We start from the raw sequence: 24026 nt of genomic DNA, 5'->3' as shown, positions 1-24026 counted from the left end.
ACAGAATTAGTCCCCAGTGCCAGCTTCTGCCAGCTGATGCTGTGGCCCTGATCTAGTCCACATGCAGCGCACAGGTGTTGTAGCCTTGCTTAGTCGTGTCTGTCTCTATCCCAGCCAACACTCTCCAGTGGGAGTGGTTGTCCAGCGAGGGGACCAGCCCCTTAACCCCCCCGCCAGCTCTGCCCCTCCCTTCCTGGATCTCACGTGTGCTGGATGGGTGCTGCATTCATATCCAGTACAGGCAACCACGCCCTGGCGTTCCAGAATGTGTACTGGTTTTGTCGCAACCAAACCCGGCCCATTCCACACTCTGTTCTGGTGATCGGATTTGCCAGAGGATGACATGAACTGATTCAGCCTGGTCTGCTCCTGACCCATGCCGAATGCATGCCAGTGGGAAACTTTCCATGGCCTATTCTGGGCTGTTTCCAATCATGCTTCTTGCGCTTACCTGCAGGGACTGTGTCCTGCCAGAGGAGTTGCCCAGGCTCCTCCATCAGAACCCCTCCCAATGCCAGATTTTGCGCTTGCCAGGGGGTTCTTGAGCCAACCCTACTCAGTTCACCTCCTGTCCTAGAGTAACAGTGGCTTTTCCTGGCTGGCTTTCACCCCATTCTGACTCTTGTTGTTGGATGTTTCAGCCCAGCCATGGCTCGTCCATACCCACATAGAGCTCACACATGGCTCAGAAGGGGATTGAGACCCAGCCTAGTCAGTCCCACATCTACCCTGTTTCTCCATAACACCAGATGGTGCTGGGATCTGAACCGGCCTGGTGCATCCAATCCCAGCCCACACTAGTGCCTCGGGTGACTGCAACTGTTTCCTAGATAGAACGCAGCCCCCATTCCAGCACATACACCCCTTGGTGGGAACCTTATCCCAGCTGTGGCATCCCAGATTGGGACCGTTCCTAGCCGTAAATCACGCACCTGCACGTGGTTGCTCCGAGGACCATTAGGTGCCAGCCTGCTACACAAGCCGGAGCTTATCTTTTACTTGATAGGTGTTCAAAGCTCAGCATTATTAAGGGATTGGAAGTTCTTCAAAGGAAGAGTTACTGGCATTGGGAATCTTTAGGATTGACTCAGATCCCAGAAACAGTGGGGTCACTCTAGAGCTATCTCAGCAGCGATTCAGATGTCCAATACCCCAGAGCTCCCCGGCCGGGCGGCCAGCAGGCTCAGCCTGGCGCCAAATGACGCACTAGCCGCCCGGGCCCAGCCCGCCATGAGCCATGGGCACATGGCGGACTGGGTTCGGGATCCGAGCTAGACGTCCTCTCCCGCAGCCCTCGGCTCGCCTCTGGCAGCCGGAGGTTAAATCCCGCAGGCCCAAGGTTGCGCCCCTCCCCAATCCCGTTCACCCACCACCCAATGAGGGTGATGGGTGGGTCCCGGACATGCCCAGTCACGGAGGCCTCCCCCCTCGGCGTACTCACCCCAGAAGGAAGCAGGCCTCGCACCCAGGCATGTCCGGGCCCAGCCCGCCATGAGCCATGGGCACATGGCGGACTGGGTTCGGGATCCGAGCTAGACGTCCTCTCCCGCAGCCCTCGGCTCGCCTCTGGCAGCCGGAGGTTAAATCCCGCAGGCCCAAGGTTGCGCCCCTCCCCAATCCCGTTCACCCACCACCCAATGAGGGTGATGGGTGGGTCCCGGACATGCCCAGTCACGGAGGCCTCCCCCCTCGGCGTACTCACCCCAGAAGGAAGCAGGTCTCGCACCCAGGCATGTCCGGGCCCAGCCCGCCATGAGCCATGGGCACATGGCGGACTGGGTTCGGGATCCGAGCTAGACGTCCTCTCCCGCAGCCCTCGGCTCGCCTCTAAGCAGCAAGTTTTTGAGGAGACAGAAAAACAGACCTAGTGGCTGGAGTCAGCACTCCTTTCAAGGTGGGAGCTAGCTGAGTTTTTATACAAAGTGTTATACAGCCATGGGAAGTAGGTGAGTTGGGCAGCTGCAGGAGGCTGCCTTGGGGACAGTGGGTGGACAATTGGTAGGCTATAATAACCACAGGAGCCTGCCATGGGGATAATGGGTGGGCTTGGGCAGCCACAGGGGCAGCCATAGAAAAGAAATAATGAGTGAATAAATTATACAATATTAGTTCCTCAAACTAAGGGTTGCTAGCAGGGCATATTAGCCCAGTGATCTGGCCCAGAAAGCAAGAAACTGGCAAAACATTTTGTACAGAAGCATAAAGAGTGGATTAACAAACGTACGTAGATCTGAACTAACGTGATTCCATTTTGTGACAGGATATCACATTCTCACCCTATTCTAGCAACTAGAGTCAAGCCTTTGGCACATTGTCATTTGCAGAAAAGCAGTTAGAATGAGACCTGAGGACCATAAATGTAGCATTATTAACTTTTTTATACATTGAACCCTGCAATTAATATTAATACAGCCTATTTAGCAATCCTAAGAGCAAAAGCATAAAGCCTTAATCAATCTGGTGAGCAAGGTGACTAGAAGAAACTCTCAAACCAATTTTGGTCATCTTCTCTACGCTTTTCTCTTTCCTTGAGATAATTTCTGTCTAGAGATAGACTGTTTTCAGTTATTCCAGACTGATTTGCATAGAATCAGCAGGTTTTTCTCAGAGTCATTCAAAGGCCTCCTTGTTTTAAGTACAAGTCCCCAACTGTGTTGGAGTGCCACCTGGGCCAAGGAGTTCAGGGAAGATTCTAAGCTAGCCTTATTGATTTGTTTACCTAATGTTTGGAATTTTTGGCTCCATTTTTCCATTCTTAATGGGGTTCAGTTCCCACAACCTGACTTCTTCTTTCATGGAAACTCTTCTCATGGGGCTCTTTTTATAGAAATGCCTAACAAATTGCTGCTCTGCAGGGGACAAGGGTCAGTCTAACCCCACTGCTGACCATGGGATACACTCACTCTATAATTTTCACCCTGTCACATTCCTCACTGTTTTTTTTTTTTTTCTGAGAAGTCAAATCAAGTGCTCCCTGTTCTGATTATTAATATACTGAGAGTGGGTCCTAAGTACCATGGGCTTTACTGCCTGGTCATAATCAGTTATAAATTTGTTAAACAGTTTATAACACACAGGCCTACAAGTAGTTCTGGAAACATTAGTATTAGAGGGCTATCCAGGGCAGAGAGGAAAGTAGCAAGCCAGGGTAAACTCCACCTAAGGGTTCCACCCACAGGCAGAGAAGTCTTAGTCCTTAAGTATAATTAACTAGTTGGTGCAGAGAGAGCCCATTCTGATTTCCCCATGAGCAGTTAGGCTTAGCAGCATTACAAGTATTAGGAATTCTTTCAGGAAAGCATTATCTTAAAAAAAAGATTTATTTATTTTTATTGCAAAGTCAGATACACAGAGGAGGAGAGACAGAGAGGAAGATCTTTCATTTGATGATTCATTCACTAAGTGACTGCAAAGTCTGGTGCTCCACTGATCTGAAGCCAGGAGCAAGGAACCGCCTCCAGGTCTCCCACATGGGTGCAGCATCGCAAGGGCTCCAGCCACCCTTCACTGCCTTCCCAGGCCACAAGCAAGGAGCTTGATGGGAAGTGGAGCTGACAGGAATAGAACAGGTGCCCATACGGGATCCCGGCACATTTAAAGCGAGGACGTTAGCTACTCAGCTACCACACCAGGCCCAAGAAAGCCTTATCTTCACAAGTCTTCTGTGGCCTTTACAATCCATTTGTCCAGCATTGAGTTTACATGTGGTGGATGCAGTGACATTTTCCTGCAAATTTTGTTACTGCTGGTGTCTAAGTCAGAATTACAGGCAGGGATACAGTCCAGTGTGGCTCAAGGGTGGCAGGCTTTTATTTCTTAATCCACACCAAGTCTGCAGGATGGAGTTCACAGGAACTGGAGTGAGATACTGTCCTTATTGTTCCTGGATGTGCCACCTTTAACAGCCTGTGAGTCTGCTGAAGGACAACCTATAGAGTCTGTAATGACTTAAGGAGGGAATCATTATTTAACTCAGTCCCCTGCTTGGGTGGTTGCCTCCTAGACAACAGGGTGATGTCTTGCACATAATGGATACAATGGGCTCACAGGAGGGCAAAGGGAACAAGGCTCATCCAGTTTTGCCAGTCTCTAATTTTTAATTAAAGTTTTCCTTAAGGGAACTCCAAGGCCTATATGCACAGTGTAACTTCCAATTAATATTTAAGATCTGTACTAACAATTGTGTGATTTTAAGGATGAATATCAGGCCATTGTTGAACCTCATGGTTAGAGGAAGGCCAAAGTTGGGGACAGTTTCAGAGACAAACAGCTTGGCTACTACCTGAGCTGTTTCTGTGTTGCTGGTGAATGACTCTACCGAACCAGAGAAAGTGTCTTAGCTCAGGAGGTACTGGTACCATATTTTCCCAGTAGAATCTCAGTGAAATTAATCATCAGCTATGTTTCTCCTTTGGAGTCGATCTCTGTCCTATGAGTTCACTTGACATCCATTTGATCACTCAAATACTGAGGGGTCTGTGGTAGTGTTCATTCCTGTAGGACTAGGAGCATCTTAAGGAGGCCCCACTAGTTTTTATGCAATTTCTTTGGTTGTTTGGTAAGTCTCATATCATGATAAAGGGCCCCATGGATGTGGGCACTGGCAATAGCTTATACTTTTTTTTTTGGGGGGGGCGCATCTCAGGGCCTGGGTCAGGGCAATTAATTCATCCTCTGGGCAACTGTTTCATGTTGTAGTGCTTGGGCCGATATGATTTGATCATGTTAGATGAGCACTACACCATATACCTGATCCTGTTGATGATGTAACTGATTCCATCTGTAAATAGGATTTTATCCAGGTCAGGACATGGAATGTCTATCAAGTTGGCCCTCAGGTTTCCCGGAGAATGTAGGCTGTCTTGGCAATCCTGTGTTGGCTCAGAGAGCATAGATTCTATGGGCATTCCAGCATCACAAGGAAAGAACGAACAATAGTTCCTTGTCCAAAATTCATTATTCCTGTTTTAGTTTAAGGGTGGGTCTTTTGAGCTACCTCCACCATTTCAGATAACAGCTTTTTCTTAAACTCTTTTGACTTTGCTAACTTATGTTAAACATTAGGAGCCAACTGGAATACAAAGGCTACATTTATTTATTTATTTATTTTAATATTCATTTATTCATTAATTACATTGTATTACATGACACAATTTCATAGGTACTGGGATCCCCCCCCCCTTCTCCCCAAACCCTTCCCCCATGGTGAATTCCTTCACCTTGATGCATAACCACAGCTCAAGTTCCGTTGAGATTCCCTAATTAAAAGCTCACACCATACAGAGTCCAGCATCCCACTTGTCCAGTTCAAGTTCAACGGCCTCTTAGGGAGGCCCTCTCAGGTTTGAAGGCAGAGCCAGCAGAGCGTCACCTTGATCAATTAGAAGCTACAACATATCATCAGCAACAGTCCAGGTATGATGAGGCTGGTGGAGAGTCCACTGATTGACATAGTCCATCTTAGAGTTTCCCCTTGTCCAGTTTTCCGCTGGAAGCATATAGCTGAGGTTGTTGATTGATCTACTCCATTTTCCATCTTTCCTTGGTTAATGCTTTGATTCCTCTATTTTGTTCAGGGGAATCCCTTAAGAAACTTTGAGGCAATTCCCAGTCCAGGCTCCTACATGTACTACTAGTAAGCACAGTGCCCGCCACAGTCCATCACTCCCATCAGCTGGTGGTTTTAACCCCTGGGTTGGTTCTATTCTGAGCCCCGACCTCCATTGGAACCAATGAGTATCACAGCTCTTCCCAGCCTGCCCATCACACTCTCGTCCCTCACCTAAACCAGTGGGAGGTGTGCTGGTTGGGTCTTGCACTCCCTACTGGCACAGGCCATTTCACCTTGGCATTTTGTATTTTGTGCTTTTTTTTTTTTTTTTTTTAATCACAACCAAACCCAGCCAGACCCCCACACAGTTTCCGCGCTTGGGCTTGCCAGTGGATGACGTGAACTGACGCAGCCTGGTCTGCCCCAACCCGAGCCAAGTGTAGTGTATGCCAGTGGGTCACATTCCAATCCCTCTTCTGGGTTGTTTACCCCCATGCTTCCTGCGTTTATTTGTAGGGTCAGTGTCCTGTCAGAGGAACTGTTCAGATTCTCAGGCTTCACGCATACCAGCAGGTCCTTTGGCCAGCACTGCTCTTCAATCCATTCTGGTTCCTGCTGCTGAGAGTTTCAGCCCAGCCACGGCTTGTCCATACCCACGTGTATCTCATGTATGGCTCAGTTGGGGTTGAGGTCTAGCTGAGCCCGTCCCACATCTATCCTGGGGCTCCGGAGCACCAAACTGTGCTGCGGTCTAATCCGGCATGGTGCGTCAAGTCTGAATCGAAGGCTACATTTATACCGCACCTGTTCTCAGGCACCTCAGGATCTGTCAGGGTGGACAAGTGGTATGCCTCTAGGAGACATAAGAAACATCTCAGGGGATTATTGGGCCTCTGAGCATCTTGCTTACCTTAAAAAGTTTGGTTGGCTTTCTAGCTGCCATTTGAGCCTCTGTCAGTAGAATCTGGCAATACTGGTTAAGAGCTCCGTTACCTCGATTGGTGATTTATTTTCCAGTCGAGTGGACAGTGGGAAGGCAGCTTGGAGCCAGGCCAGCTCAGTAGTGGGGCCACGATTCTGCTGCAGGATTAACTTCAGAGTGTTTCTTTGAAAATAATTCTTCTCAGAAGTAAGAAGGCTTTTTACAAAAGTTTTGTTCCTTTTCAATATGATATCAATAGTAACAATAGGACCATTAGAATCATTTTTAGCCTTAATGACATAGCATACTTTCATACCTTGGTAATACTTTGCATACAATCCAAATAGCCAATACCTTCATAACAAACAAACATAAAATAAAAACCAGACAAACACAGTTTTCTGACTCTTTTGGTTTTTGTGTTGTATTTTGAGATCTCCAGGGGTCCAGGGGCCTATCTGGAAATCCCAAAGTCAGAGAAAACAATCCTAACAAATGTGCAAAGGAGCACAAAATAACATTTACACATTTAATCAAGTTATAGATTACAGTTAGAGTTTACAGATTACACATCAGATTTTTTCACTAATAAAGTGATCACTCAAATACTTCAAAATAAAAATTTATATCCAGAGGCAACCTTTACTCCTTTAAAGCTCAGGTTTTCCCAACTAGAGTTTGACAGTTTTATTTTATTAATTTTAATAACTTAATACATTTGCATTAATTGATTCAGGTATTATCATATTAATGACTCATATATTAAATCTTTTGTGATTGTTTTGCATTTTTTCCAAACCAGGGTTATGTAGCCATTCTCTTGCAGGGAAAATATTTCACAAGACATTCAAAATTTTTTTTTTCCAAACACTTTTCATTATTGAGGACACAACAATCATTTTAAATAAAAGAGAATGTTAGATTTAACATCATATTTGGAACAGTAGTCTTTTACCTTTGCACAATTTATACCTGTTAACTATGCCAAGATGACTTAGGAAACATACATCAGTCAAGTGCATTTACACTTTAACACGAACAATTTTGAAATTTTTCTGATACAACTCTTAGTTGGAAAAGAGTGGCACAAAACTAAGTTTCATTACTAGGCCATTTTTCATTTAATCTCAAGAAGCCTTGAGGCTAAGCTCTGTGATTGTAAGAGAAAAACTTGTATTTGGGGCCCAGTATGATAGAGGAGTGGTTAAAGCCCTAGCCTTGAACGCATTGGGATCCCATAGGGCCACAAATTCATGTCAGAGCTGCTTTATTTTCCATACAAGTTCCTGCATGTAGCCTAAGAAAGCAGTCAAGGCTGGCACAAAGCCTTGGGATCCTGCACCCACATAGGAGACTGGGAACAAGCTCCTGGCTCCTGGATTTGGATAAATTTTTGCCTTTGTGGATGCTTCGGGAGTGGACTAGTGGAAGAAAGATGTTTTTCTTGGTCTCTCTTCCTCTCTGTGTATCTCGCTATGCAATAAAAATTGGCTCCTGGCTTCACATCAGCTCTGCTCCAAACATTGTGGTCACTTGGTAAGTGAGCCAGTGGGTGAAAGATCTTTTTGTCTCAGATATACAGAGAAGAAAAGAAACAGAGAAAAAGATCTTCCATTCACCAGTTCACTCCCCAGGTGGCCACAGTGGCTGGAGCTGAACTGATCCAGAACCAGGAGCCTCTTCTGCAACTCCCCTGTGGATGCAGTCCATGATGATTTCCTGCCCTCCTCTTCTCCTTTTCCAAGCCACACACTGGGAGTTGGAAAGAAAGTGCAGCAACCAAGACATAAACTGGAACTCCTGTGGGATCTCAGCTCATTGGAGGTGAAGATTTGGTCCAAATAATTTGCATTGAGTTTATTTATTACAGAATTGGGTGGAGTGGGTGGGAGGAAGAACTCTCCAAAAACATTTGAGATTTTTAAAAATACATTTAATTTGAAATCAAGAGTTACAAAGAGAGACATACAGAGGCAGAAAATCTTTCATTTCTCACTTACATTGTCACAGTGGCCAGAGCTAGGCTGGTCTTAAGCCAGGAGTCCACAGCTTCTTCCAGGTCTCCCCTGGGCCATGTTGTGCTGCTTTCCCAATACCTTAGCAGGGAACTGGATCATAGTTGGAGCATCGCATATAGAACACTGGTGCTGCATATGGTGCCTTACACATTATGCCATGGTGCCAGCCACTGTCTATTCTTACTGAAATGATATATTACAGGATGGATAATATATAAAGAGTTTGAGGGGCAGAAAATATTAACGACATGGTGTCAGCTTTTTCCAGGGTTCCTTTGGTTGCATAACTTCAATGCAATGAGAGCATAATGGTAGAGTGTGTGTGTGAGTGTGTGTGTGTGTGTGTGTGTGTGAAGGGAGAAAGAGAGGAGACATACAGAGAGACATTCAGAGAGAAAGAGAACACACAGAGGTAACCAAATCAACTGATTCAAAATCTTGGGGTGTTCAGAAAAATATTGAGGCCATTAACATTATCAACAATGAGAGAGTGGTTGCAAAAATTCTTAAGCCAGTTTAAAAAAAAGAAGATAAATGACAAGTTAATATTCTGGAGAATCTTCATGGCGAATAAATATTATGAAAATGATTGACACAGTAAAGAACCTAAGTCAAAGACACGAGCTTGGCCCCAGCACAAAAGCCTAGTGGCTAAATCCTAGCCTGAAAGATCAGAGATCTAACATGTGTGCCAGTTAGTGTGCCAGCAGCCCCACTTCCCTTCAAGCTCCGTGTTTTCCATGTGGCCTGGGAAAGCAATAGAGGATAGCTCAAAGCCTTGAAATTCAGCACCCTGGGAGACCTGGAAAAAGTTACTGGCTCCTGGATCCTAGCTTCAGATCAGCTCAGCTTTGGGTGCTACTGCCACTTAGGGAGTGAACCAGCGGATGGAAGATCGTTCTGTTTGTCTCTAATTCTCTTTGTAGATTTGACTTTTCAATAATAGAAATTAAGAATAAAACACCTGTAATGTCACTGGGATTCTTCCACAACACACATACACATACACATGCACTCTTTTTCTCTATGTAAACATAATCTATCTATAATATATAGTATTATAAATATGAATATTTGAGTAGAAATATAAATATGAATATAAAAGACATTGCATGGATTATTTATAATGTCTATTATATGAAATTTGTATATTATTTAATATATAATATAGCACTTTACATTCTGTATATGTAATACACATATATTGATTATATATATATATATATTTTTTTTTTTTTATTACATTGCATTATGTGTCATGGTTCTATAGGCCCTGAGATTCTCCCCCACCTCCACCATAATGTATTCCTCAACCTGTTGCACCACCACGGATCAAATTCAGCTGGGATTCCCCACTGCGCGCATCCACCAGGCAAGAAGACCCACATCCCATTGTCCAAAAATGTCCATCAGTTTCTTGGGGAGACCATCTCTGGTCCAAAGACAGAGCCGGCAAAATGCTTTTTATAGTTCTACAGAACTGTATTGTTGCCAGTCTCACCACTTTAGGCACGATGCGGTCGTTGGAGAATCCACTGATTGAACCTTGGAACCTGGACCAGAAGCCACTGGGCTGCCCCACAGGACTCTGTGTGGTCCTGGGTGGTGGCCCAGCCAGGCCAGATCCGAGAACGAGGACTCAGCATGCCAGGACCACCGCCGCAAGGCAGTGAGGGGGTCCCTAGCTATTTTCCAGGCCCAGGAGCTACCACCTCCCCTCTGGGTAAGCGCGCCATGAGGGAACCTGGGGAACGAACAGGGCCTTAGGGCTAGCTCTGCCCCACGGCCATATGCTAAGAGGCAGGGCGAGTTTGGGAGGGATTGGAACCTTGGAACCAGGACCAGAAGCCGCTGGGCTGCCCCACAGGACTCTGTGTGGTCCTGGGGGGCGTCCCAGCCAGGCCGGATCCGAGAATGAGGACTCAGCATGCCAGGACCACTGCCGCAAGGCAGTGAGGGGGTCCCTGGCTATTTTCCAGGCCCAGGAGCTACCATCTCCCCCCTGGTTTCTTTTAGGATCCGTGCAATTGAGCTTTCGGTCGCTGGAAGATAAGCATCAAATGACAGAGGACAGAACAAGTCAATCAACCAATGATTATATATATTTAAATATATGTGTTTATTTATTTACTAGAAAGTTTGACAGATAAGAAAATACATTGATTCAAAGCACTTGAATGGAATGAGAGAACAGTTGCTTGTATTTCTTCCCTACTGTGGATGTTCACATCACACAGATCCAGCCTGGACAGCACCAAGTGGCCCATCAGGCTCTGTGTTGGCCCTTCTTGCACTGGCACAGCACTGCCCACCATTACTGGAGACTTTAAGGGAAGTGATTTTGTTTCTTTTTTTCTTTTTTTTTTTTTTTTACAGATTTATTTATTTTTATTGGAAAGGCGATATACAGAGAGGAGGAGAGACATAGAGGAAGAAGATTTTCCATCCAAAAGTTCACTCCACAAGTGATTGCAATTGCCGGTGCTGTGCCAATCTGAAGCCAGGAGCCAGGAACTCTTCTGGGTCTCCCTTGTGGGGACTGGGTCCTAAGGACTTGGACCATCCTCAACTGCTTTCTGAAGCCACAAGCAGGGAGCTAGATGGGAAGCGGAGCTGCCAAGATTAGAACTGGTGTCTATACGAGATCCTGGTGCATTCAAGGTGAGGACTTTAGCTGCTAGGACACCATGCCGGGCCTGAAGCTTGCATCTTAGTGAAGAATTCAGACAACAAACAATCCATCATATAAACATGCAATCTGTCAAACTTTCCTGAAAGTAACCAGCACTTCTGTGAGCAATTTGGAAAAATACAGACAAGCTGAAGGAAGGTGTACAAGACAGCATTTTCAAGTCCAGGTCTCCATTCTCCCACCCCCAAAATAAACTTATTCTCTAAATGAACAAGGACACATGTACAAAATGTTTAATGTAGCAATGATCACTTTGATACAATATACTAGAAATAACAGCTATGTTGTCCCACTTCAGGGTCAACACTCATGTTACACTCAAATCAGTTAAAAATAAATGGAATGTGGGCCCGGCGGCCGTGGCCTAGCGGCTAAAAAGTCCTCGCCTTGAAAACCCCGGGATCCCATATGGGTGCCGGTTCTAGTACCGGCAGCCCCACTTCCCATCCAGCTCCCTGCTTGTGGCCTGGGAAAGCAGGACAGGACGGCCCAATGCATTGGGACCCTGCACCCGCGTGGGAGACCTGGAAGAGGTTCCTGGTTCCCGGCATCGGATCGGCGCGCACCGGCCCGTTGCGGCTCACTTGGGGAGTGAATCATCGGACGGAAGATCTTCCTCTCTGTCTCTCCTCCTCTGTGTATATCTGGCTGTAATAAAACGAATAAATCTTTAAAAAAAAATGGAATGTGCAACTTTTTAATATGGGCAAATCTCAAAAAAATATAATTATTAAGAAGGCAAAGGGCCTGGCTTGGTAACCTAGCAACTGGAGTTCTCACCTGGCACCCATTGGAATTCCCTATAGTCACCTGTTCCAATTCCTTTGGTCATGCTTCCCATTGAGGTCCCTGCTTGTGTCCTGGGAAATGGACTGAGGATGGACCAGTTTTGGGACCCTGCACCCATGTGGGAGGCCCACAAGAGGCTCTAGGCTCCTGACTTCAGATTGGCTCAGCTCTAGCCTTTTCGGCTGTTTCAGGAGTGAATCAATTAATGGAAAATCTTCCTCTTTGTCTGTCCTCCTCACTATATTTCTGACTGTCCAATTAAAATAAATCTTTAAAAATGAGAAGGCATGGCCAGTTACACCACCATCTGTGATATTGTTCTCCCATATACGTGCTGGTTCAGGTAACAGCTGCCAAACTTTCAATCCTGCTCCTTAGTAAACAGCGTGGGAAGCCTGGACAGAGTTTCAAGCCCCTTGCTTTGATTTGGCCTAGCACCAGCCATGACAGCCAGTTGGGAAGGGAACAAACAAATGGGGGATCTCTCTGTCTCTAACTCTGATTTTCTGTGGGAAGCCATACATACAGGCAAGGGGTCATGAAGCCACAGACAAAGACCTAAGCAGCTCCCATGACCAGGAACATATATTAGAGTTAAACATACAACTAACTTTTTGCCCTGAACATAGCTACTCCCTAAAGATTATCCCCAGGGAATAGTTAACCCCCCCACACCAGGAGACTTGATTACCATAGCAACCCTCCCTGGAACTCTGCACCCCTTGGTCTTATTACCTTTTCACCCTGCCAACATCCTGCTTTATCAGGTCTAACACCCTCCCCCTGTGGCTCCTGGAATCCTGACTGCACTAGCATTTGGCTACACCTAATTGCCTGCCTACCCTATCCTCCCCTCTCCCAACATCCCGCCCAACTGAGTATATCAGCCGGCTTGAGAAAATAAAAAATGCCACTTTATCAGACTCCTGTCTTGTGATCATTTCCTCCGAGTCTCTTGTCCATATCCCTCAATCTTGCAGGGTCTTTGTCGCGTGTTGATGTCCCGTGGGACGGGACAACTGGTGCCCAATGTGGGACAAAGCTCATGAAGATTGGGGGACATCAGTGGTCACTAGAAGGACAGCCCTTACTATGCTTGAGGTGTCCCTGGCTTCCACCAAACACGAAACTGGCTAGGGAGGACATTCTGATGACCTTACCCTATTGTCTATGTCTCCGGTTCATGACCACCACCTAAACAGTGAGCAATGAGGCAAGCATTAAGTAAGGATGATGCCTTCCTTCAAGGGATTAAAGAATCCCTCAAAATGCGTGGAACTCAGGTTAAGAAAAAGCAATTATGTAAGTTTTTTGCCTTTGTAGTAGATCTTTGCCCATGGTTCCCTCAAGAGGGTACCACTGATAAAAATCAATGGAGGTGCATAGGCAATGCACTTCACGTTTTTTACGAAGCATGGGGGCCACAAAGAATACCTGTTACTGCCTTTAGCTATTGGAATCTTATTAATGATGTCCTTAGGGTACATCAACAATGGTTGGATCTCACTGATTTGGTAAAAGTGGGTGAAAAAACCCTTGCTTGCCTTTCCTGGCCAAACCCTCAACCCCTCTCCCTAATTCCCACTACGACCCTTCAGTTCCCCTCCTTCAGTTAGCTTCATCAAACCAACCCTCCAGACCTCCCAGCCGTAAAAGTGAAACCCCGTACCCCAAAGTCAAAGTTAAGATCCCCTGCTCCGAACCCCCGAAAGAGCCCTCTGCTCCTGTGAGACTCTACTCTCTACTTTCCCCTAATAATGAACCTTTAAACTCATCCAATGCGGTCACCCTTGAGGAGGAAGCCACCTGCTATCACGCAGAAGATTGGCCCCTGTTGCATGATAGCACTCCCTTACTTGCTTGCCACAAGCCTCTTAATGAAGTTAGCCGCTGGTTTTAGCCCCACCACCATATCAGCCTGAGATAGGAGACCTTGTTTTTCAGGGCAACGTGTCAGCCCACTGCTCCCAAACCTTGCAGAACCTCGACCACTTAAAAACCTTAATCTCTATAAAGGAACAACAAATCCAACTTATTAGTAAACTCAAGGAACTTCACTTAAAACTCTCTACCTTAGTATCCCCTCATACTAGACCCACTAAATGGAATAAAAATCCCCCTCTTCTCACCTTCCACTAGCCCTTTGTAGCGGCAATCAAATCCCCTGCATGCCGCTTGAAATCTCCCAAGATGGGGAGAACTCCGAAGATGAGGAAAAGGATGCTCCCGAGCCCTCTGAAGCTAGAGCCCCCGAAAACAATCCCCCTCATCCCTCCATGCGCTATACGCCTCTTGACGTTAAAGTTATAGAAAAACTTAAGCCAGCCATCACTAATTATGGCGCCACAGCCCCCTTTACCCTAGCCCTTCCTGAAAATACCACTGAAGCATGGCTAACTCCAAACGAGTGGCACCAATTACCTAGAGCTACCCTAGATGGAGGAGACTTTGTCCTTTGGAAACCAGAATTTACAGAGATGGCTAAAGACATGGCCCAAAAATATATCTTAAAGCCTGAGTCCCATTTGTGGACAGCCGGCACAATTCTAGGGGATCCTCCTTTTGATACCCTTGAAGTGCTAGCCGTCTTCCCTACTGGACTGCTTGCACAGATCCGTCAAGGAGATTTAGGAGCCTGGAAAAAGCTCTCTCCAAAAGGCATTCCTACCGGGTTGCTTACAAAAATTATACCAGGGCCAGATGAACCATATAGTACCATTATCAACAGGCTCTCTGAAACTGCCGAGCATTTGTTTGGAGCCTCCATTCATTAAACAGCTTGCATTCGAAAATTCCAACCCAATCTGTCAGGATATTCTCAAACACCATTGCAAAGATCCCCTCTCCACTTACGTAGGCCTCTGTGCTGAAGTTGAGACGAGCCATGCCATCGGTCTTGCTATTGGGGCAGCCCTACAGAAGGCAGGCAAAAGACAGCAACAAAAGACCTGCTTTAACTGCAAATAACCAGGTCACTTCTCCAGGGAGTGCCCCCATCCCCATGCTAACCCCCAGGGTGCCCAATTGCCCGTTCTTCTCCCACCCACAACCTCGTGCCCTGCTCCTGTCACCCTTTGTCCTTGGTGCTTAAGAGGACACCATTGAAAGAATGAATGTCATTCCAAAACAGATGCTCAGGGATGCCCACTACCCCCTAAAGGACAGAGAAACTTCCCATCGGGGTCGCCTTGGACCCCTTCCCTGGCGGCTCCTGGGGTTAATGGGCCGGCACTCCATCCACAGTCTTCAAACACTCACCCCCATCCGCCACATACTTATATGTCTCAGATGTCTGGTGGGGAACCAAAACAAGCCCAGGACTGGACCTCGGCCCCTCCTCCGACACAGTACTGACACCTGAGGACGGGGTCTATACCATGCCTACTGGCGTTTCAGCCCCCTGCCACCAGACACCTTTGGACTGATTTTGGGCTAAGCCTTGGCTGCACAAAAAGGATTATTATTTTTCCTGGAGTCGTGGACCCCAATTCTCAGGGAGAAATACATATCCTCCTACAGGTGTCCCAAGCAGTCCACACTCTCCTCCGAGGCCAACGAATAGCCCAACTTATTATTCTACCCCTTACCCAACTAAATGATGATTACAAACAACTCCATAGACTCCCTTCAGAAATAGGGTCCACAGATTTTTTTTGGGTCTGAGAAATTACTAACTCCTGTCCACCCTCACACTAAAACTTGATGGGAAGACCTTTACAGGTCTTCTTGACTCCAGGACAGATGCATCCATCATCTCCACCCACCACTGGCCAAAAACCTGGCCCTTCCCGACTCCCTTACACCTATCCAAGGTATAGGACAAACATCAAACCCCAGAGTTCAAAAATTTTAACAAGACAATGAGGGTAGCCAGGGACAAGTCCAACCCTTTTTCGTTTCAGGATTGCCCCTTAATTTTGGGTGGCGGGGCATCCTATCTCAGATGAATGTAATTATATGCTCCCCAAATGCTTTTTCAAGGATTCCTTCCCAGCCAGGGTTTAGGAAAAAAATTTCCAAGGATGGCCCCTGCCCATCCAACCATCCTCAAAAAACAATCACACAGGCCTTGGCCATACATCCCATTTTCCATAATGGCAACTGCTTCTCCTGTACTCCAGACACCCACACCACAATCACATGCAGATAAAATTACTTGGACTACTACAAACCCTGTCTGAGTTGATCAGTGGCCACTTACTAAAGAAAAGCTTGCTGCAGTCACTCAGGGACAATCAACAGTGGAATCAGTAGTCCAATCACATATTTGCAACCCTGTAGCTCCTTGTACAACAGTTGCATTTACTTGAGTGGGACCTTGGTTCTGTTTGCATACTGAAAAATTTGCACTGATATCAATTAGGAAGTCAGTCTTTTGCCCCCAATAGATAAGGTTACCAGAGCCTTGGAGGGGGGCTTTAGAGCCTAGGCCCCATCACTCAGTGTTGATATGGAGAACCTCTGTCCTTTTTGGGCTTTTGAAGACATTCACTTCTCCAATGCTCCTCTTGTCTACAGTAGGCACACAGGTTTCACTTTAAAAATGGCTGAGGCTAGAGGGAAAAAAAATGGCCAACCATGGAGGGTTGATGTAAGGGGGAAGGCAGAGAGAGAGGGCCAAAAAGTGCCAGAAGAAGGAGCAAGTATAGTTAAAAATAGTATAAGCAGGTGTGCGAACCTCCCAGGACACTGCGGAATCAACAAGATCCACGCAATCTGGAGAATCAACCAAAATTAACAACAACAAAAAAACCAAGGCAGTGCTCCGCAGCTCGGGCGGCTCAGCTCAAAAAGGGTGAGTTAAGAATCCAGCAGGGGAAAGGCCAGCGGGAATTTTAACCGGAGGATATACGGGCAACTTTAGGAAATCGTTGCACAAAGCCCTTCCAGTGGCGGCTAGAAACTGCAGGAGCACTGAAACCTCTAGAAGCAGTGGCGATGTTCATGACCTTGGCGGGGCTCAGGTAAAGACGGGGATGGCTACACAACACACACTCCCCCATAACGAAATGCCACGGTACTGGTAGGGCATTAGGACCCTGAAGCCCAGTAGCCAGCAGCTGTGGCAGCGAGGGTGAACTTCCCAGGATCACAGCTAATCTAAATTCAGGGCCAACCCAGGCCGGACGAAAGAGGCGGTGGAGCGAGGTCTGCCAGATCCTGTGCATCAGACAAAAAACCAAACCAAACCAAACCAAACCAAGCCAAAAAAAAAAAAAAAAAAAAAAAAAAAAAAAAAAAAAAAAAAAAAAAAAAACAAGAGAGGAGACCCGGGCACCTAGGCTGAAACCTGAGGCGCTGAAACTTGAAACCCAGAAGGGAAACAACAAAACAAAAACTCCTGGTCCAGAAGAAAAACAAAAACCTAGGCCAGCAAGACCTCAGGCCACCCACTAGGTGGCAACAGAGGTCAAGGGTGAGAATCCAGCAACACCTTGGGCCACAAATATGAAATGAAATAAGAGAATTAGTGAAGTAGAAACAGCCAGTGCCAGCCCCAAAAAGCCACCATAAAGCCTGGTCAATCGCAGAGATTACAGATGAAGAAATTGAAGACGTCTCTGATAAGGAGTTCAGAAAAATAATTATAAAACTGTTTAGAGACAATGAAAAATGATGAGATGACCTCAAAGATTTCAAAGACCACATAATCACAGAGATAAAATTACTCAAAAACAAGATCCTAGACTTGAAGAACAAAGTTGAGAGCTTAGCCAACAGAATTAAAGCAGCAGAAGACAGGATATCCGAGTTGGAAGATTCCCAGAATGAAAGCAGGCAGATTATTAACCAACTAGAGTCACAACTACACAAGGCAACCAAGATGATCCAGGAGATGAACGACAACATCAAGAAGTCAAATATCAGAATCATGGGGCTCCCAGAAGGAGTGGAAAGAGAGACAGGCATACAACCTTGAGGAAATTATGCAGGAGAACTTCCAAAATACCTGGAACATGAACCCAATCCAAATTCAGGAAGGCCAGAGGACTCCCCACAGAGTTGACCCAAAATGATCCTCCCCAAGACACGTGGTAATCAAGCTACCCTCCAATGAATACAAACAAAGAATCCTAAGGTTAGGACGAACCAAAGATAAGCTTACATTTAGGGGCAGGACCATCAGAATCACTGCCGACTTCTTTGAACAGATGCTCCAGGCAGGAAGGGAGTGGAACAAAATCTTTCAAGTACTGAAAGAGAACAACTATCAACCAACAATACTCTACCCAGTAAAGATTTCATTTGTATTCGAGAATGAAGCTAGATACTTCCACAGCAAAGAGAAATTAGAAGAATATGCCAACACAAAACCAACTCTACAAAATCTCCTTAGAAATGTGCTACTCCCAGAGAAAAAGGAAGCAAGCCATAAGCAAGGATGGCAATCAGGGAGATCTCAATAAAGTCCATCCACAGAAATGATAATCAATTACCAACAACCTCAAAAACACAGGCATATGTCACGGCAAAATTATAATTTCTCAATATTAACTCTCAACACAAATGGCTTAAATTCATTACTCAAAAGGCACCGATTAGCAGACTGGGTTAAAAATCAGGACCCAACTATATGCTGCTTGCATGAAACACATCTAACCAGAAGGAACTCCAGGAAACTAAAAGTGAAAGGGTGGAAACAAATATTCCATGCCAATGGACGAGAAAAAAAGGCTGGTGTGGCAATCCTATTCTCAGATGATACGGACTTCAAAGTAACGAATGTCAAAAAGGACAGGGAAGGGCACTACATCTTCTTGAAAGGGAGGATCCAACAAGAACCAATCGCCATTCTTAACATTTATGCTCCTAGCCCGGATGCACCCAGCTAGGTGAAACAACTACTTTTGGACTTAAAGGGAGACATAGATGAACATACGATAATTCTGGGAGATCTGAACACCCCACTAACACCAATAGATATATCAACGCAGCAAAAGCTCAACAGAGAAGGCACAGAACTCACACAAACAATAGAACAACTGGACCTAGTAGACATCTATAGAATATTTCATCCTAAAGCCACTGACTACACCTTCTTCTCAGCAGTGCATGGCACCTTCTCCAGGAAAAACCTATGAGCTCTTAAGCATTGGTGATTTAATGGCCTGTATTGAAGAGCAGCAAAGAAAATATTGGACATTTAAATACAGGAAAAGAGAAAAAGGTTTTCTCTTCCTCAGTAAGGGAAAAAAATGTTGTGCTTTTAGACACAGGACAAGAAGGCATTAAAAGTAAAGGGGTGGAGCTTCGCCTCCAGCTTCCGGGGCTGCGCATCCTTGGCGAGCCCGGAGCCCCGGGGTTCCGCTGCCCACCCAGCTGGGATGGCGTTGGCCTCTGCCTCTCTGCTTCCCCTGGCTGCGGCCTGAGGACTCGGAGAAGGCCTGGGCCTCTCGGTGATGAGAGGCTGTTGGGGCCCTTGCTCCTGAGGCCCGCGGGGTTCTGGTGGCGTTTCTGTGAGCTGGTCTGTGCTGGGCTCTGGACCATGCATGACCATGAAGGCAGCAGCCAGATTCTTTACGGCGTCTTGAACTCTGTCGGCTTCCTCTGCGTCCACCTCTTTCTCCACAGGGACACTTGCCTCTGCTTCTTCGTCCGAGAGAGCACCTGGAACCTCCACTCCCTGCAGTCCCTGGCACTGGGGACACACCGAGAAAACACCTAGAATCCTCCGAGCCCGAGAATCCTGTGTGATCCCGCGCACAGGGGGCGTGCACAGAGAGTGCCTTCACTCCCCCACGCCCTGTGGTAGCATACCTGTAGGGGACGAGCTGAGAGTGCACTTTGAATCCGCTGGGCCCTGGAAGTGGCGCCCTGAGGTCCAGTGTTCTGGAGACGCACCAAAAGTGCCTTGAAAATTCCCACACTCTGCTACTCCACGCCTGCAGACTCCGATCTCTACAGGATAGTGCTTGGAGACCCCTCAGCACACTGGTGCCTAGGTCTCTCAAAAAAGAAACACTAACACAATGGGAAGAAATACCAGAAAAGGTAATGATCCAGATGAGAGTGCCAACACCCTACCAATAAAGGATCAAAAGCCAATGTCTATTTTGGAGATGCGAGATGAAGACATAGAAGATCTACCAGACAAGGAATTCAAAAAAAAATAGTGTTAAAATATGTCAGAGACAATGAGAAGAATTGGGAGGACTTCAAGGAATTCAAGAACCACATAGCCTCAGAAATACAACAAATGAAAAGTAAAATCCTTGACTTAGAGCACAAAATTGAGAGCCTAACCAACAGAACAAATACAGCAGAAGAGAGGATCTCTGAAACGGAAGACACACAAAACAAACATACCCAGTTCATTAAACAGCTGGAGACAAGTCTGAACAAAGCCAATAAGACCATACAAGAAATGAAAGACAACCTCAGAAAATCGAATATTAAGATTATTGGCCTTCCTGAAGGAGCGGAAAAAGAGTAAGGAATGCAAATGGTGCTTGACAAAATTATACAGGAAAACTTCCAAAACACTTGGAACATGAACCCAGCCCAAATCCAGGACGGTCAGAGGACTCCCAGCAGATATGACCCAAAGCGATCTTCCCCCAGACATATGGTGCTCAAGTTCCACTCCAACGAAGACAAAGAAAGAATCCTAAGACAAGTACGAAGCAGAGAAAAGATCACATACTGGGGAAAACCAATCAGGATCACTGCTGACTTCTCTGAAGAGACTTTACAAGCAAGAAGAGAATGGACAAAGATCTTCCAAATCCTGAATCAGAACAACTGTCAACCAAGAATATTGTACCCAGCAAAGATCTCATTCGTATTTGAGAACGAAATCAAATACTTTCATAACAAAGAGAAATTAGAAGAATATGCCAGCACAAAACCAGCTCTACAAAATCTCCTTAGAAATGCACTAAATCCAGAAAAAAAGGAGGTGAATCATAAGCAAAGATGGCAAACAAGAAGGTCTCCCCACTAAAGTCCACACAAGGAAGGGCAATTACACAGATATCAACAGCCACAAAAACAAGTATGGCAGGGCAAAATCACAACCTCTCAATTTTAACTCTTAACACAAATAGCCTGAACCCACCAATTAAAAGGCATAGATTAATGGAATGGATTATCAAACAGCACCCAACTATCTGTTGCCTACAAGAGACACATCTAACCAGAAGAGATTCGAAGAAGCTGAAAGTGAAAGGTTGGAAACAGATATTTCATGCCAATTGACAAGAAAAAAAAGGCTGGGATAGCTGTCGTAATTTCAGATGATGTGGACTTCAATCTGACACACATCAAAAAGGACAGGGAAGGACATTATATATTGGTGAAGGGACTGATCCATCAGGAAGTAATTACCATTGTGAACATATATGCACCAAATTCAAACGCACCTAGCTACGTGAAGCAATTACTCACGAACTTAAGGGGAGACATAGATATGCACACAATAATAGTGGGTGATCTTAACACCCCGTTAAAAACAATAGACAGATCAACAAAACAAAAACTCAACAAAAAAACAACAGAGCTCATGCAAACAATAGAACAACTGGACTTGGTTGACATTTATAGAATTTTTTACCCTAAGGCCACAGATTATACATTTTTTTCAGCAGTGCATGGCACCTTCTCCAGGATCGACCACATGATAGGACACAAAGCAAACCTAAATAACTTCAAAAAGATAGGAATCATACCATGTACCCTCTCAGACCACCACGGAATGAAGCTGTAAATCAGCAATTGAAAACGCCCCAGGAAATACAGAAACTCTTGGAGGCTGAACAATACGCTATTAAACGAACAATGGATCAGAGAAGAAATTAAAGATGAGATCAAAAAATTTATGGAAATCAATGAAAACTCTGACACAACATTCCAAAACTTGTGGGACACTGCCAAAGCAGTGCTACGGGGTAAACTCATCGCAATTGGAGCTCATGTCAAGGCCCAAGAGAGGCGCCAAATACAGGAACTAACCACACACCTCCAGGAATTGGAAAAACAACAGCAGAAGAGCCCCACACACAATAGGAAACAAGAAATCATCAAAACAAGGGAGGAAATCAACCAGATAGAAATTAAAAAAAACCATACACAAAATCAATTAATCAAAAAGCTGGTTTTTTGAGAAGATAAACAAGATAGGCACCCCACTGGCCCGACGGACAAAGAAAAAACAAGGGAAGGCAAGAATTAATAGCATCAAAGATGAAAAAGGCAACATAACAACAGACACCGCATCCATTAAGGCCATAATTAGAAATTACTACAAAGCACTGTACTCCAACAAATCAGAGATCACCAAGAAATGGAAAAGTTCTTAGACTCACACCACCTGCCAAAACTTAGCCCAGAGGCAACAAACGACCTGAACAAACCCATAACTGAAGTAAAGATTGAATCAATGATTAAAGACCTCCCAACAAAGAAAAGCCCAGGCCCAGACGGCTTCACTACAGAATTCTACAAAACATTCCGAACAGAACTGACCCCAATCCTCTACAAACTCTTCAAAACAATAGAAAAAGAGGCAACCCTTCCAAACTCATTCTATGAAGCCAACATTACCTTAATCCCAAAACCAGACAGAGAACCAACAGAGAAGGAAAACTACAGACCTATCTCTTTGATGAACATTGATGCTAAGATTCTCAACAAAATCCTAGCCAACAGAATTCAAAAAAACATCAGACAGATCGTTCATCCAGATCAAGTAGGATTCATCCCTGGAATGCAGGGATGGTGCAACATTCGGAAATCCATAAATGTGATACACCGCATCCAAAAACTGCAAAACAAGAATCACATGATAGTATCAATAGATGCAGAAAAAGCTTTCTACAAAATCCAACACCACTTCCTACTAAAAACCCTAACCAAGGTAGGCATAGATGGAAAAATCCACAACATAATTAAAGCCATATATGAAAAACCCAACGCCAGCATCATACTGAATGGAGAAAAGCTGGAACCCTTCCCACTGAGATCTGGAACAAGACAGGGATGTCCACTTTCTCCACTGCTATTCAACATAGTCCTAGAGGTACTCGCTGAGGCCATAAGACAAGAAAAAGAAATCAGAGGAATCCAAATGGGAAATGAAGAATCAAACTCTCACTATATGCAGATGATATGATTCTTTATGTAGAAGAGCCAAGAGACTCAATACAGAGACTGCTAGAACTTGTACGAGAGTTTGGTAGAGTGGCAGGGTACAAAACTAATGAACAAAAATCAACAGCCATAGTGTATGCGAACAGCCCCAAGATGGAAAAAGACTTAACCAGCAAGATACCATTCAAAATAACAGAGAAAAGTATGAAATATCTGGGAATAAATCTAACCAAAAATGTAGGAGACTTATTTGAAGAAAACTACAAACTACTTAAAAAAGAAATTGAACAAGACCTCAAAAGATGGAGTAACATGCCATGCTCCTGGATAGGTAAAATCAATATCATTAAAATGTCTATACTGCCAAAAGCAATATATACATTCAACGCAATCCCAATCAAATTGCCCAAAACATTCTTCATGGAACTGGAAACAATGATCCAAAGGTTCATCTGGAAGCACAAAAAACCACAGATAGCTAGAACCATCCTGAAGAACAGGAAGTTAGCAGGGGGAATCACAGTTCCAGACCTCTGGACATACTATAAGGCAGTGGTTATCAAAACAGCGTGGTACTGGCACAAAGATAGAGAGGAAGATCAATGGAGCAGAATAGAAACACCAGAAGGAAACCCACACAGATACAGCCAAATAATCTTTGACAAAAAGACAAACGACAATCCAGGCAAATGGGAAGGTCTGTTCAATAAATGCTGTTGGGACAACTGGTTAATAACCTGCAGAAACAAAAAAATAGATCCACATCTCTCACCATACACTAAGATCAGATCTAAATGGATAACAGATCTAAACCTACATCCAGAAACCTTCAAACTTTTGGAAGAAAATGTTGGAAACACACTGGAACACTTAGGGGTAGGCCCTCACTTCCTAAAAAAGACTCCAGATGCAGTAGAAATCAAGACCAAAATAAACAATTGGGACCTCATCAAACTAAGAAGCTTC

General features: G+C 45.2%; 1 protein-coding gene and 1 pseudogene across 1 annotated transcript in view; one reads left to right on the top strand and one right to left on the bottom strand.

The window, feature by feature from the left end:
* LOC131482914 (zinc finger protein 510-like) overlaps nt 1–14746 on the top strand; it is a 138740-nt gene extending 123994 nt beyond the window's left edge. Inside the window, exon 7 of the mRNA XM_058679146.1 lies at nt 14112–14746. Within this exon, the coding sequence (XP_058535129.1) occupies nt 14112–14746 (635 nt within the window). The remainder of the gene's footprint in view (nt 1–14111) is intronic.
* Nucleotides 1–24026, bottom strand: part of LOC131482929 (zinc finger protein 850-like) — a 420589-nt pseudogene that overhangs the window by 325190 nt on the left and 71373 nt on the right.

The sequence above is a fragment of the Ochotona princeps genome, chromosome 21 (genome assembly GCF_030435755.1).
Source record: "Ochotona princeps isolate mOchPri1 chromosome 21, mOchPri1.hap1, whole genome shotgun sequence".
NCBI lineage: Eukaryota > Metazoa > Chordata > Mammalia > Lagomorpha > Ochotonidae > Ochotona > Ochotona princeps.
Note: the sequence above shows the minus strand (reverse complement) of the source record. Positions and strands in the feature narration are given on the sequence as shown.